We start from the raw sequence: 16,821 nt of genomic DNA on the forward strand, positions 1-16,821 counted from the left end.
GAATGGATCAGCCACCTTGTCGGACTATTCAAGGTTTGTTTGTCACAGCCGGCCGGGCGGCGGCAGCGTGAGTCACTATTTGCCGCCGATAGAATGCTATAGAATTGATTTCCCTTGATGGACGTAGCTTCGAGTCAGAATCTCAAGGTATCCCACTCAGCAAAGTCAGACTGTTGGTGGCGCAGAGCGGCAAAAGCAGTGGGCGACAGGTGGCTCCTCGGAATGCGATGCGGCGGCAGGCGCTGAGGCGCTGGCTGTTAGAGCGCTTGGGGCTTCGAGCTGCCAGGGTGCCCAAGCTACCCGATGTATCGGTGTGCAAAAACTCTATCCTCGCACTGTGAGCACCTTTGGGGATGACGTACTACAGCAGTAAATCGGCAGCGGTACTGGTGCGCCGGCTGACACAGGCACTTGCGGTAAGGCTGCCGCACAGTGCAGACCCGCGCACCCCACTGGATAGACCCCTGTCACGTGGGGCACAGCCAAGGGGTGTGGCGGGTGATGTGAAATCTGGCCTCTTGTGCAATCTGGACACCTCAACTTTTTTGGAGACGGTCTTCTTAAGCTCCGGACTTCCTTCCTGCCCTCCAAATCCGACTTTTTCAACCACACACGATACCCCTCCCACCCGAATTGAATACGCCAGTTTGAGGATACAGAACCTCACTGCGTTGGAGCACATTACCACTTTTCCCTTTATTTTCTGCCGCATTGCTTGACTTGAAGCAATAACCACAACTCTCCCGCCATGGCTCGTTCAAGGAGCTCAATGGCCCTGGGCCTGGGACTCCTTTGTTGGATCGCCCTGATCTTCTCTCCTGCCGCCTTTGTCCAGACTGTCAGCGCAGATGATGTCGACAACTACGGCACCGTCATTGGTATTGTACGTGCCCCGCGCCGTGCGCTCTGGCTTGCGCTCTGAGCTTCCTTCTGGAGTCGACCATGCTAACCATTGACCTACAGGATTTGGGAACCACCTACAGCTGTGTCGGTGTGATGCAGAAGGGCAAGGTCGAGATTCTCGTCAACGATCAGGGTAACCGAATCACTCCCTCTTACGTCGCCTTCACCGAGGACGAGCGCCTCGTTGGTGACTCCGCCAAGAACCAGGCCGCCTCTAACCCCACCAACACTGTCTTCGACGTCAAGTAGGCAACTCCAGACAACGCCCCAATTGCATGAAGACACAGTCGCTAACCCTCTCTATAGGCGTCTCATCGGTCGCAAGTTCTCGGATAAGGATGTCCAGTCCGATATGAAGCACTTCCCCTACAAGGTCGTCTCTCGCGATGGCAAGCCTGTCGTCCAGGTCCAGGTCGACGGTGCTGCCAAGCAGTTCACTCCCGAAGAAGTCTCTGCCATGATCCTTGGCAAGATGAAGGAGGTCGCCGAGTCCTACCTCGGCAAGAAGGTCACCCACGCCGTCGTTACTGTCCCCGCCTACTTCAACGTAAGTTTACTTCCCAGTAATTGATCTGCGCGCATATCGCTAACTTGGCCACAGGACAACCAGCGACAGGCCACCAAGGACGCCGGTGTCATTGCCGGTCTCAACGTCCTCCGAGTTGTCAACGAGCCCACCGCCGCCGCCATCGCGTACGGCCTGGACAAGACCGACGGTGAGCGACAGATCATTGTCTACGATCTCGGTGGTGGTACTTTCGATGTCTCTCTCCTGTCCATTGACCAGGGTGTCTTCGAGGTCCTGGCTACCGCCGGTGACACCCACTTGGGTGGTGAGGATTTCGACCAGCGTGTCATCAACCACTTCGCCAAGACCTACAACAAGAAGAACAACGTCGACATCACCAAGGACCTCAAGGCCATGGGCAAGTTGAAGCGTGAGGCCGAGAAGGCCAAGCGTACCCTGTCTTCTCAGATGAGCACCCGCATTGAGATCGAGGCTTTCTTCGAGGGCAACGACTTCTCCGAGACTCTTACCCGCGCCAAGTTTGAGGAGCTCAACATGGATCTTTTCAAGAAGACCATCAAGCCCGTTGAGCAGGTTCTCAAGGATGCCAATGTCAAGAAGGTCGAGATCGACGACATTGTCCTCGTCGGTGGTTCTACCCGTATCCCCAAGGTTCAGTCCCTCATTGAGGAGTACTTCAACGGCAAGAAGGCCTCCAAGGGTATCAACCCTGATGAGGCTGTTGCTTTCGGTGCTGCCGTCCAGGCTGGTGTTCTTTCCGGCGAGGAGGGTACTGAGGAGCTCGTCCTCATGGATGTCAACCCCCTGACTCTCGGTATCGAGACCACCGGTGGTGTCATGACCAAGCTCATCGGCCGCAACACCCCTATCCCTACTCGCAAGAGCCAGATCTTCTCTACCGCTGCCGATAACCAGCCCGTTGTCCTGATTCAGGTCTACGAGGGTGAGCGATCTCTCACCAAGGACAACAACCTCCTCGGAAAGTTCGAGCTTACTGGCATCCCCCCCGCTCCCCGTGGTGTTCCCCAGGTCGAGGTCTCCTTCGAACTTGATGCCAATGGCTTGCTCAAGGTCAGCGCCCATGACAAGGGCACTGACAAGCAGGAGACTATCACCATCACCAACGACAAGGGCCGTCTTACTCAGGAGGAGATTGACCGTATGGTCGCCGAGGCTGAGAAGTACGCCGAGGAGGACAAGGCTACCCGTGAGCGTATCGAGGCCCGAAACGGCCTTGAGAACTATGCCTTCAGCCTCAAGAACCAGGTCAATGATGAGGAGGGCCTTGGTGGCAAGATTGACGAGGAGGATAAGGAGACTGTGAGTTCAGCCCCTATTGATGTACTTGAAGTTCCAGTCACTAACATGCACTTTAGATTCTCGATGCCGTCAAGGAGGCTACCGAGTGGCTCGAGGAGAACGGCGCTGACGCCACCACCGAGGACCTCGAGGAGCAGAAGGAGAAGCTGTCCAACGTCGCCTACCCCATCACCTCCAAGATGTACCAGGGTGCTGGTGGCTCTGGTGGCGAGGATCAGGCTGAGGATTTCCACGATGAGCTTTAAATGCATAGACGTCGGTTTGTAAAAGGGAAAAGAAACATAATTGCTCCACGTTTTCGGGTGTTTGGCTGGTGATGAATCGGGATGCGCCCTGTATTGTGTCTGCTACATTGGTCATGTAAAGTAGAAGAGCGCATAAATTTGAGACTTGAACTTCATTCAGCAATCAAAGCTGGATTCTTTAAGCCAGACGTATAAGTGTTGTGCATGCTTGCTTACTATGTTTGTTCCCCCGTCCTTACTTACAGTCTACCTCCTGAAATTTATCAGCGCGAGACCCAAATATGGCGTGAGTCTGTTTTTGGAAAACAGCAATAAATCAACCCTTTAGAAGCTCTAAAAAAGACATTTAACAAGAGTATAAGTATATCATAAGTAGATCAGCTCGTGATCTAGCTATATACTCACGGTACCGATATGTTGTATTTCTTGTGAATCTGCTGTTGAGTTAATCGGCGAGAGTGATGAACCTACAAGGGTGGACCGTAGTTAAGCTGAGGAATGCACCCTAGATTGGCATGCCTTCACAGTATTCAATGCAAGTGCTCTTATTAGATGCCAAATAGACGAGCAATATAAACCTGGGAAAGTTTAAGCATACCGGTAACCCCCGATTTCCGTAATGTTCCCCATGTTCGCGCTTGACGCAAATGTATCTTGACTGTCTTTGCCCACGACAAGGGCACTGGCAAGCAAGAGACAATCGCATTTACCGACGATAAGGGGCGTGGAAGCCGGTATACGGTCCTTCTGCATACAAATAACAGTGCATTGTGTTTTAGAATATTCCTCTAAGTCTGGACAAGTATGCCGGCCTCTAGAAAACTCCAAGGAAGCTTCATTCCAGCGCTGCGCAGGACTATACACTCCTGAAAAGCTGACATCCTTCAACCTCCAATGCGAACCACATCATTTGTGACATTTGAGAGATCCAAGCTTCATTCTTACTGGTCTGCAGCCCCATGTTTCCAAATATAACGCCACAAATACAAGAAACACGTCCCGCCTTAGCTACCTATAGATCACTCGGGGTTGCTATCATCAGCTTCTTCCTCTGCCTCCTCCTCTTCTTCGTCATCATCATCGTCTTCGCCACCCTCGTCCTCATTCGGATCTGGCATCACGATGCTATTCAAAAACGAAACCTTTCCACTCGTAAGCGCTCCGAACACAATTATGCTGAAACAGGGATACCACTTACAAACCCCATCAGCGGCCGGAGAATCTCGGCGAGCTTCTCCTGTGCATCTTCGCTGGTAAAAATGTCGTCGTTGATCTTCTTTCCCACTGTAAAGCACTTCAAGCGCAGGAGTTCAATGTTAGGGTGGTCACGCCGGTAGCCCTATTATTTAATCCCCTTAGCATGCCCACCTCTACATTACTCATGTAGTTTGTATGATTACATACCGATGGGGCCATCAACAGTGCACCCTGCTTGTTCTCCGCCGCGAACGCACGCATTGCGGCCTTCTCTTTGGCGTCCGGTTTCAGTTTAGGGAGGAACATACGCTTGAAATCCGGGTCGTTAAGTGCTCGGTGCCAGGCTCTTGGCCGTCGATCGATGCTGCGACGGAGTGTGAGAAGTTGATCACCGGCCGGGCCCCATATGCCACCGCCGATGAAGGCCTTCCCCGGCTCGCAGTGAACGTAGTAGCAGGCGTAAGGGCCTTTGCGACCGGTGCGGGACCAGGCGGCAGAGAAATGAGGCTGTTGTAACGAAGGCGTCAGCATGAGGTATTCGAACGGGACCGTAGGATCGAACCTTGTAGGGTGTAGGATCTTTGCTAAATCGGGTGTCTCTGTAGATGCGAAAGATGACGTCCTTGGCGGGCAGCTCGGGTATTGTCTCATCGACGTCGATAACAGTCTCGGTCGTTCGCATCACGAAAGACTCCCAGTCTTTTAGAGCGCGCCGGTACTCCGCATCATGCGCTACGTTGCCATTAGCATCTGTTCGGTTTTCCGCATGTCAAGAACGTACACTTTAGCCATGGCCTGCGATTGTTCGACTTGAGTTCCTTCAAGAAAAGGACTGTATTCGGGTGCAGCTTCGCATCCTCATACTCAATACCGCCATTATCGAGGAGTTTCGGCAATGGAATGAACGTCACCTTTGGCGGCGCATCCGAATCGTCCGAATCCTCATCGTCATCTTCCTGCTGCTCCTCCTCGTCCTGATACGGCTCTTCGGACTCTTCCTTCTTCGGGGTTTGCTTTTTCGAGGGTCTTCCGCGCTTCCTCTTCGGCTGCAGGTCTTCCTCCTCGACTTCTTCGACCTCGTTGCTATTGACCTCGTCGCTGTCGTCAAAGTACTGGCTCTTGGTAGATGTGCGCCGTGAACTCCGGCGGGGAGCGGCGACTGACTCGTCGGCGGTGCGCTTGCGAGGAGGCATGGTTATCAGGCGAAAAATCAATTGAAATCAGATGATACAAAATGATCAAAGTCGCTCCCATGCAATCGCGCTGTTGGGTTGAGAACGGTGTCGTCATATCCTTCCCCTCGCGTCGCGCGTAATGCGAAGACAGATTAGCACGCGCTGTCACGTGGGGACCGTGGCCACTATCTCCTCTCTCACCAGTTCAGCATTCAGAAACCACAAATCACAAACCACAAGATGAAGCACGAAGACACATTATGAGGTGAAGTAAGAGCGATATTCCATTTTCTGTCTCCGTTCCGTTCAGTACTCTATGATAGCAAGTGTCATGTCCCTTATCCATTGTAGCATCCGCCATGTCCAGTTCCCAAAGTCATCGTCATCATCATGTTTCATCAATCATCACTCGCGCGCATCAATCAACAGTCAACTGCCAGCTTCATCCGTCTGAACCTTTGCATCTTCACTCGTCCCAGTCCATGTCGTCCTCTCCCATCTCATACATGCTCTCCTGGGGGCCCTGCATCAGCTCCATAAACGCAAGCTCGTCCAGAACATTCGCAACCCAGTCCGCGATGCCGTTGTTGGTCAAATCCTCGTCCACGGCCGCCGTCACCTCAGAAAGGATGGCGCAGATACGCACTGCAACGCGACGTCTCTCCCAGTTGATACCACGGCCCCATTTGCTACTGTGAGTGATTGCTTCCTCGGAGTGGTAGCAGATTCTGACGAAGGTCATCCGGCGATCGTCAATGTGTTGTTGATCAAAGGCACATGTGGCGGCGTGTTCAAGCAACCTCTTTTTGTAATGGGCCCACATCTCGAGATCGGTGATGACGGAGTTGTCGATGAAGAACTTTAGTGTCTGCGAGATGCGGTCGGTGACGGGGAGGGCAACACCAGAACTGGGGAAGGCCAGGTTCATCGCCGATTTCTTGTAAGCCTCCCACTCAGAAGCACCCTCATTGGCCATCAAGTCGATGATCTTCGCAACCAAGTCCGGCTGCTCTGGCTCCGAGATTTTGTTGGCGGTAACATCCTTCATCATGATGTCTTGTGGGACCACAGGCTCGTCCTCGTCGGAAGAGGAATCCGAGGAAGAATCCGAAGAAGAATCCGAAGAGGAATCGCCGTAGCCGCCCTCATCAGCAGGGTCAATGGATTTCTTTGGCACGAATGTATCGGCGCTGGGGACTTGGGCAAGGTTCATCTCGCTCAGAGGATACTCTTGTTTGATAACAGCAACGTCCTGCATCAGTACGTCGCTCACACTCGCATCCTGCTCGGCCGACTCCTTTTTCTGAACGGAGATGGCATCATTTTCGTCTTCAACACTTGACGCCTCTGTCTCGACAGACACCTCAGACTTCTGATCATCTCCCGGAGAAGAACACAAAGAAGTCATGCTGGTCGGGCTCGATTGGGTGATGTCCTCGACAGAGTTGATAGCGGCCTTGAGGCCATCAGTGGTGGGAGTGGTAGAAGAAGATTCTGTCGGCTGGACAGTCGCAGACGAACTCTTGTTGACCCGAAGAATGATCCGGCGGCGGACAGGGGTGGTGGGTTGCTTGGACTCTGTCTTGGGCTCGACGATTTTGGGCTCGGTGCTCTTGATCTCAGTGTGGAGCTCAGCCTCGTTGGACTCGACAGTGGACTCAATCTTCATGGACTCAATGTTCTTGGGCTCGATCTTGTCGGACTCGATCTTGGTGAACTCGGTCTTGGCGGACTCGGTCTTGTCGGACTCAGTCTTGTTGGGTGCTTTCATGGCGGCAATCTTGGCCTCGATCTTGGCCTTCTTCGCGGCCTGCTTCGCTGCCTTCATGGCGGCAGCCTTGGCCTTTCTGATGGCCGCCATGGTGACATTGGCCATCTTCCTTGCCTCCATCTGAGCCTTCGTGGAGCGAGGCTTGCGGCTACGCTGGGGCACCTGCTTCTCAATCTCGGCTTGAAGGATTTCGATGAACTCGTTGCCGGAAGACGCCGTGTCTAGCTGAGCCCGGGTCTCGTCATCAATCTTCATCGTGCAGGGAGGCAGCTGGAGGTCGGTCATGGGTCTCTTGTCGTCGGTAAACTTGAGGATGCAGTTGGCGCGGGCTCGGGCAACTCGCATAGTGCCACAGTCAATGAGAAACTTGACGAGAGGCCCTCGGAAGCAGGCGAACTCATCGGCCTTGGTGTCTTTCTTCTTGGCGGCCGCCTCGGCGAAAAGGCCGCAGAGAGAGGCCAGGAAATCGGCACCTGGGGGAGGCACCATTGTTGCTGATGTTGCGGGGGATTGTAGCGAAGAACGGGTAGAAGTGATAGTAAGGAGAGATTTGGAAAGTCTTGAGAGAATTGCTGGCTTCTCGTTTCTTTGGAGTGGAATTGTGGAAGAAGAGAATTTGTAGAGTGCAAGTGAAGTGAAGTGAGGTGAGGTGATATTTATGTATGTGAATGACACCCGTTCCGCTAAGGGCGGCGGCAGAATCGTGATCCTAATCCTAAGTGAAAGTGAGTTGCTTCTGAGCCCAGCCACGTTTTGTGTTATTGACTCCAATCAGCGACATCCATCCAAAACGCCCAAGCCTTGTTGTTCTCCTCACTGCGCACATCCCATTTGGGAATCGATTTCGCCCGCAAGGCTGTCGGTAATTCGTCAACGGCAAGCCGTTGCGATGAACGAACCAAAACAGAACCCTTTTTCACAGAAACGCCCACGATGTTGGAAACCCATACTCCTCGTCCATTAAGCGGTTATTTTAGGAACACTTGCATAGCATAGTTTGAAGACATGTCAATCAAGGTGCATTCCTTAGCTCTACTAAGTAATGACAGTGGGACAAACATAGTTAACCATAAAACAGAATGTTCTCAGGGGTGAGACCAGACACTGGCCAAGGCTGACAAGGCGCTTGAGCATGGGGAGGAAAACGGCAGAACAGTCACCACATATTTGCGCCACACTTATTCGCTAATGACTAATTTCTTTTGGGATGACAATTATGTCTTGTGTCTACCATATCATGTTCGGCGTTACCAAGGGTTTGCCTCAGGCAATCACTTTGCTACAGCAATCCTCCTTGACTTTGCTACAGCAAACCTGATTGCTTCATGGCAAACCCAAAGCTAAGGAATGATCCAGAAGCGTTGAGTAGGCTGGGGCTTTCTATAAAAGGGCTGGATTCACCCCAGGAGCTAGAGTTGGATCTTCATCCGGAATATATACATGTCATCATTGATTGGAAAGCCCAGCTATTTCCATCACTCCAAACAGCCAAATCTCTTTGCCGGGCGCTTTGATTATATGACTGCTGCGTGGATGCACCAAATCTTGAGCTCGCCCACCTGTTTTGATTCTCCATCCTACCCCCATCAAAGAATCAGCCGAGATGGATGGAAATGCTATCGTCGGCAGCCGCTGGATGCTCATACCCTCATCTCCCTGACACTCGATGCTGCCCTTCTCAACTAGACCATGAACAAGCAGAGCAGAAAGCACAAAGACCACATGAACAATATGTGACGACGCCAACACCAACGGCTCCCAGTTGCCCACCCGAGCCGATCGTCACAGGCGGCATACAGCCATCGTTGCAGCCGTCGTCTCAGCACTGCCCATACTACCAGGATCATTTGTGGCGTTCTACTCCTCAAATGCCATTGGCATCACTCAGGGCTACACAACGGAACTCTGGGCTGGATAAACTGGACGAAACATCTCCGAACACAAGCTGCAAAGTACGCACTGAGTTCTTCGCCTTCAAGCTCGCTGCCGCCAATGCGATTTTGTTCACCGACGTCACTATGTGTTCAGCCTGCTGGAGATTTATACAACTACACCCAACGAGCGTTGCACGAAATGCGCGCTTTGCTGAAGAGGATATATGTCGACGACGCCAGCGAATGAGCGCCCGGCGCTTTATATATCTATATATATGTGTTGCCTAGGAGTCGGCGTCAGCGTCTACCGCCCACACCCATGTCACCGCTGATGCCAACATTGCGTCTTCAAGACTACCAGGTTACTGCAGTCCGAGGGATGGCCGGTCGAGAGGGTTCAGCCCTGCACGTGGAGTAAGCTCGCTCGCCCTAGCCGCTGAATCTGTGGTGGGCAGCTCTACGGGAAAGACAGAGACAGAGACATAACTGCCCAGGAGATGCTTCTTTATGTCCCCCATGCGACGGAAGAACATATGGTGGTGGCCCAGGATTACAGTCTCCGGCTCGAGCTAGGCGCAGGCGAAAGGGTCACAGACGAGACGCAGCGGCGAGGGCATATTGAACAAGCAACCACCCGCACAACCAAGTATAGCCTCAGGATTGGTCCGGCGACTGCTTGGGATCGACGATGGGAGCGCTCACGCTTCATCCTTGTTGGCGACGACCCTGTCCGACTCAAGTTCTAGATCCTCGGCCAAACCTTCAACAACTATAAATCACACAACTATATAGCACGAGAATACCCAGGACACGCCATGTAAGACAACTGCATCACGTCGTTTATGGCGGCCGCCGGGTACAACTAGTGTGGAGGTTGTTTCCGACACATTTCGGCGTCTCAGTTTGCCAGGCACTGCTCCGAAAGTCGAAAAATTCCATGCCGATTTCGCCATCAACTTCGAGTTTTTTTCCCTTTGAATTCTGGCAGCCTGCACGAGATTTGGCAAGTTTCCATCGTTGACCTACTGGGGAATCCCATCACAGAGGCTGCCTTACACGAGGGACAGCAGTTGTTGCGCAGCGGGAACTGGAAAAGGCCACCAAACTTGCCTTTGACGACGACCTCGCATTCTCGGCGAAACTTTTGCGGCATCTGGATTCATGTCGTTTGGCTGATCGTCCCTAAGAGTTGGGCACATGCGGCAAGAGGGTTTAGTGCCTAGCCTCTGGAAACGATTTTCGGGCTGCTACATCGAAATACAGACCAAGGCAAAGCCACACTGGACCAAGTATGGATTGACCAACTACCACGTCGTCCGCCATTGTCTCAATGGTTATACCATGAATCTTGAGGGCCAGGGAAACTCGACGAAACACGTCATGGCTCCCCCTTCGAAACGTTCGGAGCTTTGAGAAGTGGACGAGAGGGGATATTGGCCATCCCGGGACGAAGACAAAAGGTTGGTCGAGAGTCCTGCCAGGACGAAACGCAACTACACCATTTGGTGGTTAAATGGAAAAACCCAGAGCTGTACTTAACTGCTGCACTAAGAAACCTCAAGGGGTTTGTTGGGACTTCCACCTAAAGAATAAAGACTAAGAAAATGCAATATCATGTGCCTAGTAATGCTTCTACGTAGGGAGCATATGGGATACGATTGAGGGGATCACTGATAGTCTTTTGTCGCTTGTCCTTCGGCAAGGTGGAAAGGCATGAGACTGAAAATTCTCACAAACTGATGGGGTGCATGCGTTATCACCAAGGTCGTGCAAAACGAGCGAAGGTCGAGGATGTTGGACAGGAGCGTGAGGGAACTCTCTCATGACTACTAGCTAAGTAATATATGTATGAGGAACAAAGACTTTTGCAAATCGATCTCGTCCTGCTTTTGTCACCGGCGATGAGTACTTATGTGACGCTCAGGTAAATTGTGAATCCAGGCGATGGCATTAGGATTTGGATTAGAGTCGGACTAATAATATCTGACCCGGGTTTCTGATTACAGTGATAACACTGTCCAGTTATTATATGAGGCCTCCTTTTTTCCTTTCCACGAATTCAACTTTGCAAAACCACAAGCCAGGAATCCTGGCCAGCATATTGCCTCCTATTTTCCACTCCACATTATCGCCACCTTCATGTCCATTCAAGTCTTAACATAACTCATCAATATACTCGTGACCACTTAACACAGGTTGAAGCGCGCAACACTGGGATCGTGATCGCTGACCTGGTCGTCAAAGTTCTGCCACGTGTTGAGGTGCATGTGCTCATACTTGACGCCAGTTCGCAGGTTCTTGCTGATGAACATGTGGTCGAGAGCCTCGCAGTTCATGTCGAACAGGTACGTGTATCGCTCCACCTCGGAAATCTTGGCCGCATCGTCCATGTCCATCAGGCCCGACGTCTCTAGGAAGGTCTGCATGGGCTCAACCTGCACGAATTCGTTGAAGTCTCCCGCCACAATGATGTGAGCCTTGCGGTCGATGGCGCTGATCTGGGCGACAAACTCGGCAGTCGTTTGAGCCTGGAGAGTGCGCTTCTCGACGCCCTTGTTGACGGGAGGGCGGGGGTCGCCGTGGAGCGACGAGGAGCCGCCCTTGCTGCCGAAGTGCACGTTGACAGTGAAGAAGGGAGTGGTGCTGCCCTTGACGGGTTGCCACATGGCGACAAGAGGCTTGCGGCTGTCGGACCAGCAGGAGTTGGCGGGATCGATCAGGCCTGGGTTGTATTTGAGCGTGGGGCCAGCGAGGACCTCGTTGGCCTGGGTGGCATTGCCGGGGTTGACGTCAACGAGCTTGATGGCGTCGGGGCGGTACAGGTAGGCGACGCGGATGTTGCCTCCGGGCTGGCCACCGTCTTTGTTGTTGACGGGGTCGACGTCGATGAAGGCATACTCGACACCACTGGCCTCCTCAATGCCGGTCGCCAGCGCAGCAAGGGTCTCGTTGGCTGAGACGACGCCGTTGTTGGTGGCGCCGGTGTTGTCCTGCACCTCCTGGAGGAAGATGAGGTCGGGGGTGAGCAGCTTGTTGACAATCTGGTCGACGACGAGGGGCAGGTGCGCCGATGCCGGGTTGAGGTTCTCGGCGTTGTAGTCGGCGACGGTGATGCCCTTGCAGGAGCCCTTGGAGGTGAACCCGACAGCCGGGAACTCAGCGGAGGAGGGCTCCTCGACCTTGACGGACGTCAGGGGAAGGATGCGGTAGAAACCAAAAGCGTTGTAGACGACACCGGTGATGTCACCGAGGTAGTCGCCCAGCTTGGAGTCATCGGGGTTGGTGGAGCCATCGACGGGGGAACCGATGATGATGGCCTCAGGGGTGGCATCTGGAGTGAAGTTTGAGGTCAGTGAAATGTCCATTAATGAGCACAGGAATTGAGGAAACCATACCGCGATCCAACATGGTCAAACCACCATGGCCGTTCAGGCCGGTAACCTTCCAGTCACCACGAACCCAGACATCGCCGAAGCTGTTGGGACGGCTGATGGCGTAGGCATCCTTGATGGTGACCAGCTCGCCGACAAGGCTCTCCCAGAAGTCGAGGCCGTACGTGTTGGGCTGCAGCTTGGGGTTCTCGACGGAGATGCGGTACGCCTCGTTGGGGACGGCGAAGATGTCGCCGCCGTCGAGCTTGGAGTACTGCTTGGTCGGCGGCTTGGGGGTGTCGACGCCAATGACGAGGGGCTTGACCGCCGTGCCCGAGGACTTCACGACGATGTTGACGGGGAGGGTGAGCTCGGTGAGGTAGAGGTAGTCTGCAGAAGACCTGTAGAGGCAGGGTGGTCAGCACGTGTGCGGTTCACTTACACCACGATTTGTGGCGCGTGTGGCGCAACGCCAGAACAGTGTCATGACAAGCACCGCCATGATGGAACAACTCACCTGTACTCCTTGACCAACCCATCCAGCGTCACAATGTCGCCCACGGCCACCAGCGACGTAGCCCTGCTGCCGAATACATACAGGCCCTCGGAGGTAGTGCTCTTCTTGTCGGGCGTGGTGGAGCGCAGCCAGAAGCCCGAGCTGCCGACGGCAGTGACCAGGCCGGTGACGTCGGTGACGTTCTTGTTGTTGTACGGCGACAGGTACTGATCGCCGTTGATCTGCGCAATCGTCTCGGCCGACACGCACGCGACGGCGGCGCTGAGCAGCGATGCGGCGAAGGAGGCCTTCATCGTGGAGGAGAGGGCTGAGGATGAGAGAGGAGGAGGAGGAGGAGGGATGGGATGGGATGGGTGCTGTCGTTCCTGCATCCCTCCCCGGGCGACTGAAGCTATATATCTGTATTCTATGGCTCGCCCGCATCTGATCATTTACACTGCTCTCGAATGAGACGGCATCGTCCCGCGTATGCATCTCGGCCCCCTGTTCGCATGCCAATGCCACCAATGCACATAGCCAAAGACTAAAGCCCATAGGAGTGCGAATCCCCGGGGCCAATTGCCCATGTCCCTCCAGCCCTCTCCCGAAGCGATACCGAATCTCTCAGCCAAGAAAGGCCATCATGCCTCCAAGAGCCCCGATGCGCTGACCGGCGCCCTCACGGCTCTGGAGCTCACCCCTGGTCGTCCCGTATCAGCCGTCCTATCGATCCGCGGCGCCCTGGCACGTTTGTCGATGCGCCGCCGGCGATTCGGCCACTCAGGGCCGCCATGGATGCCAGGATCACCCAGGAACATGGGGAACAGGCCGATCACCACGGCGCACCTTGCCGCATTCTGCAGGTGTCTCGGTCCCTTTGGCCACCTTAAGCCAAAGCAAAAGCTGACCTCGTCCGCGCCAACACAAGCACTTTTGCAACTCTATCTCGTCCAGCGTCGGAGCACGCCCGATGCTAGAGTCGTCATTGGCCGATCCCCCGCCCTGGAATTCTACCGTCCTGCCTTTCGTGCCCCTCGCGTGCCTTTCTCGACCCCCTCATTCGCGTAGCCCTTCAGCCCGGACTCCCCCTGCAACTTCTGGTGGATAGAGTGCCGGACATGGCGGAGTGCGCCGTGATCCAACCATGTCCAATGGACGGAATTGCATAATTGCCAGGGCCGCCAAGGCAGGTATCGTGGTGCAATGAGCCCAGCTTCCTGATCCAGACAACGTTTGGCCTAATAGATAAACCGGGGTTCGCCGACCGACGCTGCATCTATTAATCTCTCCCATGACAACTGCTCTGCTATCAACACATGGATTTGGCATGTGAGTCTACAGGTACAAAGACTAGGCTTAGGACCGCCGGCGGCCACCTTTCCTTGCCCATTTGTTTACACAGGCCCTCGTTCTACTGTAGGTCAGTTGTGACTTGCATTGGGCACCACTAACTTGCCTAGCGGCTCGTCGGCAAAGGCCAAGCGATTGCCTCCACTATACCGGCCGGGGGGTTTATAAGACGGACCCTGTTTCCTCGACATCGAGTCAACAGAAGTGTTATCTCTTGCAGATAACTCCCACACCGACCCTCGCCTAGACTACAGCCACAATCGTTTCGGTCACATCTCCAGATTCGAACGAAAGTCATCCCAAGTGGGGAGACTGGACGGAACAGACGGTTGCGGGATTCTCCCGTCTTGTGCCACCTCGATTCATGGAGGAAAAACAGATACTGCCGCTCTGATGGCGGATTCTATCGGACAGAAAGAAGCATTCGCTGCTAGCTCCGCCCAAGACGCCGTTATCCCAAAACCAAAGAGTGTTCAATGTTGCCGCTGGGAAATGAGCCCAAGAAACCCCATATCCAAGACAACCTCCTTCCCGCCTGGTCAGCGCATGTCATATGCCGACCTTGTCTTTTCAGCCCAAGAAGCCAAAACGTTTCCGACTCGGCCGAGGGCGGGACCGAGGCGGCGAGCGCTCCACCTGTGTGGTAAACCATTAAGATCCAAATTTGGATCCCGCCAACTAACTCCAATTCCCAGAGGCTGCCGGCCTAAACTTGTTTCTCTTGAAGGTGCGGTTGGGAATGTCTTACTCTTCGAGAGCTCCAGACCTGTCCCGTCGAACTGCGCTCGTTAAACCTAGTGCCCGGAATGCATGGGCGAGATGAGGACGGTTTTGTGTGTGAAAATGAAGGACTCGGCAAGCGCCGTTGTTCAACCCTCGCTGGGACCAGCCACAGACATGCTAGAGTCAGCCTTTTCCTTGCCCTTAGAGCCGTTGGACATGTCGAGGTCGCGGTAAAGGTGGCTATTCTCATAAATATAGTTTATGACATCATCAGGGATCCTGAGAGACACAATAGTCAGCAAGGGTGCAAGGGGATATTGACGAATGCGACGCACAGGTAATCGATGCTCATGTCTCGCTTCAAAAGCAACCGGATCTTAGTGCTGCTTATGTCGTTGGTGACGACCTGGTCATTGGATGTTAGCCACGTGGCGGCAGGGAGGGATGTATGCCCGAGAAGGCAAGGCGTGGGTTCGTACCTGGCGCATGATATGGATGTTCTTCTCCCATTGCTTCAGGTTTGCTAAGGCCGAGTCAAGCTCGGTTCCGGAGCGCTCAAGGGCGAAGACGCCGTAGTTTCCGAGAATATGGTCAAGATCGCGGGCATCCCAGACATCAGGAGTTGACATAGTCTGGATGAGGTCAAGGCCAGCGAGGAGGACGATACGGGCGCGCTTGCGGGTGCCGTCAGTGCACTCAACGCCACCCATTACCTCGTTGATTTCATAATCGAAGTGATCGAGCACCCGGGCCGTGGGAATGTAGGTCGAGTTCTCGGCTTCCCAAGGATCAACCATCAACCATCTGCGCGAGAGTTCATCTCGGATTAGCGCTATTATCCTTGCGGTGAGGTCACCCGTCGGGCAACACTTACTTGGAGTTATTTTCGGTAGCTAGTTCGCACATGCGGACGCGATCCTGGGCGGGAGCGAGGCCCTTCTTCTTGTATGCGCTGGAGACTGGCGACATGTCTGGACGGCTTGTTAGCTAAGCCACTTCTCACCCACGTTCGATCACAGTGACTTACATCCGCCAATGACTTCGAACCCTTCATTCTTGCCATGGTCCCGGCCCATGGGGAACAAACGGAGATGCAAATATGTTGGAGGGGAGACTGCGCGAGGGAACTGTCAGCTATGATGCAGGCTTCGGAGATGATCGGGGGCGACGTACATGAGCCACAAGCGACCAAGACCAAGGGAGTGCGGTCCGAAGGAACTCCAGTGCGCTGGAGGCGATGCGAGGGGAAGGAGTAGCCCTCGGGGGTCATGTCCTTGACGTATTGGTAGTCGCAGGCCATGATGGGCGATGCGATGCGTGTGACTGTGGTTGCGATCGTGCGACGGAGGGTTTGTTGTGGTGATGCAAGTTTTGGTGGTCGAGTGCGGCGCAGATGACGACGAGGGGTTTCGCAGGGTGGAGGCGGCCCAGATCGCAACGGCCGGGACCGATGGTTGAGTTGACGGGCGTCGGCGGAAGGGTACGAGCGTATTATCAATGCTCCGGAGTTAAAAATACCGAGTTGCAGTGGTGTTCGGAGGTAATATCCCAGGATTACAGAGGCTATAGCGCTGAGGTGCTGCTATAGGGACCTGTAAGTATGGCGGAGGGACTTCCGAGGCGTCGGGGGCCTCGGGGTGTTCGGGGGATGCCTAGACGGCGGCACGGCAGCGCCTAGGCACAGGGCGGATGAGCACGGGATTTGGTGGAGGGGTAGTGATAGACAGCACAGTCGCGGCAGGGCCGAGAGCGGGCGAGAGAGTCGGAAGGGAGCGGGTTTATCGGCTGTTGTCGCGTTGCAGTGGCTGGCGCACAGAGTTGTCGCGGGGTGAGGTTATGGTGAATTGGCTAAGAGAGAAATTGCGAG

At 54.2% G+C, this 16,821-nt stretch overlaps 6 protein-coding genes across 6 annotated transcripts; 2 read left to right on the plus strand and 4 right to left on the minus strand.

Annotated features, from left to right (window-relative positions):
• Nucleotides 1–549: 549 nt before the first annotated feature.
• Nucleotides 550–2,997, plus strand: BGZ61DRAFT_416591 (molecular chaperone bip1; the record flags this gene model as incomplete). Its single annotated transcript, XM_046243390.1, has 5 exons — nucleotides 550–883; nucleotides 964–1,148; nucleotides 1,210–1,450; nucleotides 1,505–2,752; nucleotides 2,809–2,997. The coding sequence occupies exons 1-5, from the start codon at nucleotides 749–751 to the stop codon at nucleotides 2,995–2,997; spliced, it is 1,998 nt and encodes a 665-aa protein (XP_046106896.1). The 5' UTR covers nucleotides 550–748.
• A 1,019-nt stretch (nucleotides 2,998–4,016) lies between these two features.
• On the minus strand, nucleotides 4,017–5,387 carry BGZ61DRAFT_347408 (uncharacterized protein; the record flags this gene model as incomplete). The annotated part of the gene is made up of 5 exons (XM_046239970.1): nucleotides 4,017–4,139; nucleotides 4,181–4,336; nucleotides 4,402–4,701; nucleotides 4,757–4,926; nucleotides 4,976–5,387. 5 exons carry the CDS (start codon nucleotides 5,385–5,387, stop codon nucleotides 4,017–4,019), a joined length of 1,161 nt encoding a protein of 386 aa, XP_046106897.1.
• Nucleotides 5,388–5,596: 209 nt separating this feature from the next.
• BGZ61DRAFT_447909 (uncharacterized protein) lies at nucleotides 5,597–7,785 on the minus strand. The gene has a single exon (XM_046245414.1). The coding sequence runs from the start codon at nucleotides 7,627–7,629 to the stop codon at nucleotides 5,836–5,838; it is 1,794 nt and encodes a 597-aa protein (XP_046106898.1). The 5' UTR covers nucleotides 7,630–7,785; the 3' UTR covers nucleotides 5,597–5,835.
• Nucleotides 7,786–8,753: 968 nt separating this feature from the next.
• On the plus strand, nucleotides 8,754–9,760 carry BGZ61DRAFT_475965 (uncharacterized protein; the record flags this gene model as incomplete). Its single annotated transcript, XM_046248753.1, has 3 exons — nucleotides 8,754–9,092; nucleotides 9,303–9,428; nucleotides 9,470–9,760. The coding sequence occupies 3 exons, from the start codon at nucleotides 8,754–8,756 to the stop codon at nucleotides 9,758–9,760; spliced, it is 756 nt and encodes a 251-aa protein (XP_046106899.1).
• Nucleotides 9,761–11,200: 1,440 nt separating this feature from the next.
• BGZ61DRAFT_347810 (Endonuclease/exonuclease/phosphatase) lies at nucleotides 11,201–13,195 on the minus strand (the record flags this gene model as incomplete). Its single annotated transcript, XM_046240011.1, has 3 exons — nucleotides 11,201–12,345; nucleotides 12,410–12,786; nucleotides 12,903–13,195. 3 exons carry the CDS (start codon nucleotides 13,193–13,195, stop codon nucleotides 11,201–11,203), a joined length of 1,815 nt encoding a protein of 604 aa, XP_046106900.1.
• A 1,905-nt stretch (nucleotides 13,196–15,100) lies between these two features.
• On the minus strand, nucleotides 15,101–16,254 carry BGZ61DRAFT_347311 (uncharacterized protein; the record flags this gene model as incomplete). Its single annotated transcript, XM_046239955.1, has 6 exons — nucleotides 15,101–15,233; nucleotides 15,290–15,360; nucleotides 15,434–15,758; nucleotides 15,829–15,925; nucleotides 15,982–16,068; nucleotides 16,128–16,254. 6 exons carry the CDS (start codon nucleotides 16,252–16,254, stop codon nucleotides 15,101–15,103), a joined length of 840 nt encoding a protein of 279 aa, XP_046106901.1.
• Nucleotides 16,255–16,821: the final 567 nt, after the last annotated feature.

Source organism: Ilyonectria robusta, assembly GCF_021365365.1.
Source record: "Ilyonectria robusta strain PMI_751 chromosome Unknown BGZ61scaffold_6, whole genome shotgun sequence".
Classification (NCBI taxonomy): domain Eukaryota; kingdom Fungi; phylum Ascomycota; class Sordariomycetes; order Hypocreales; family Nectriaceae; genus Ilyonectria; species Ilyonectria robusta.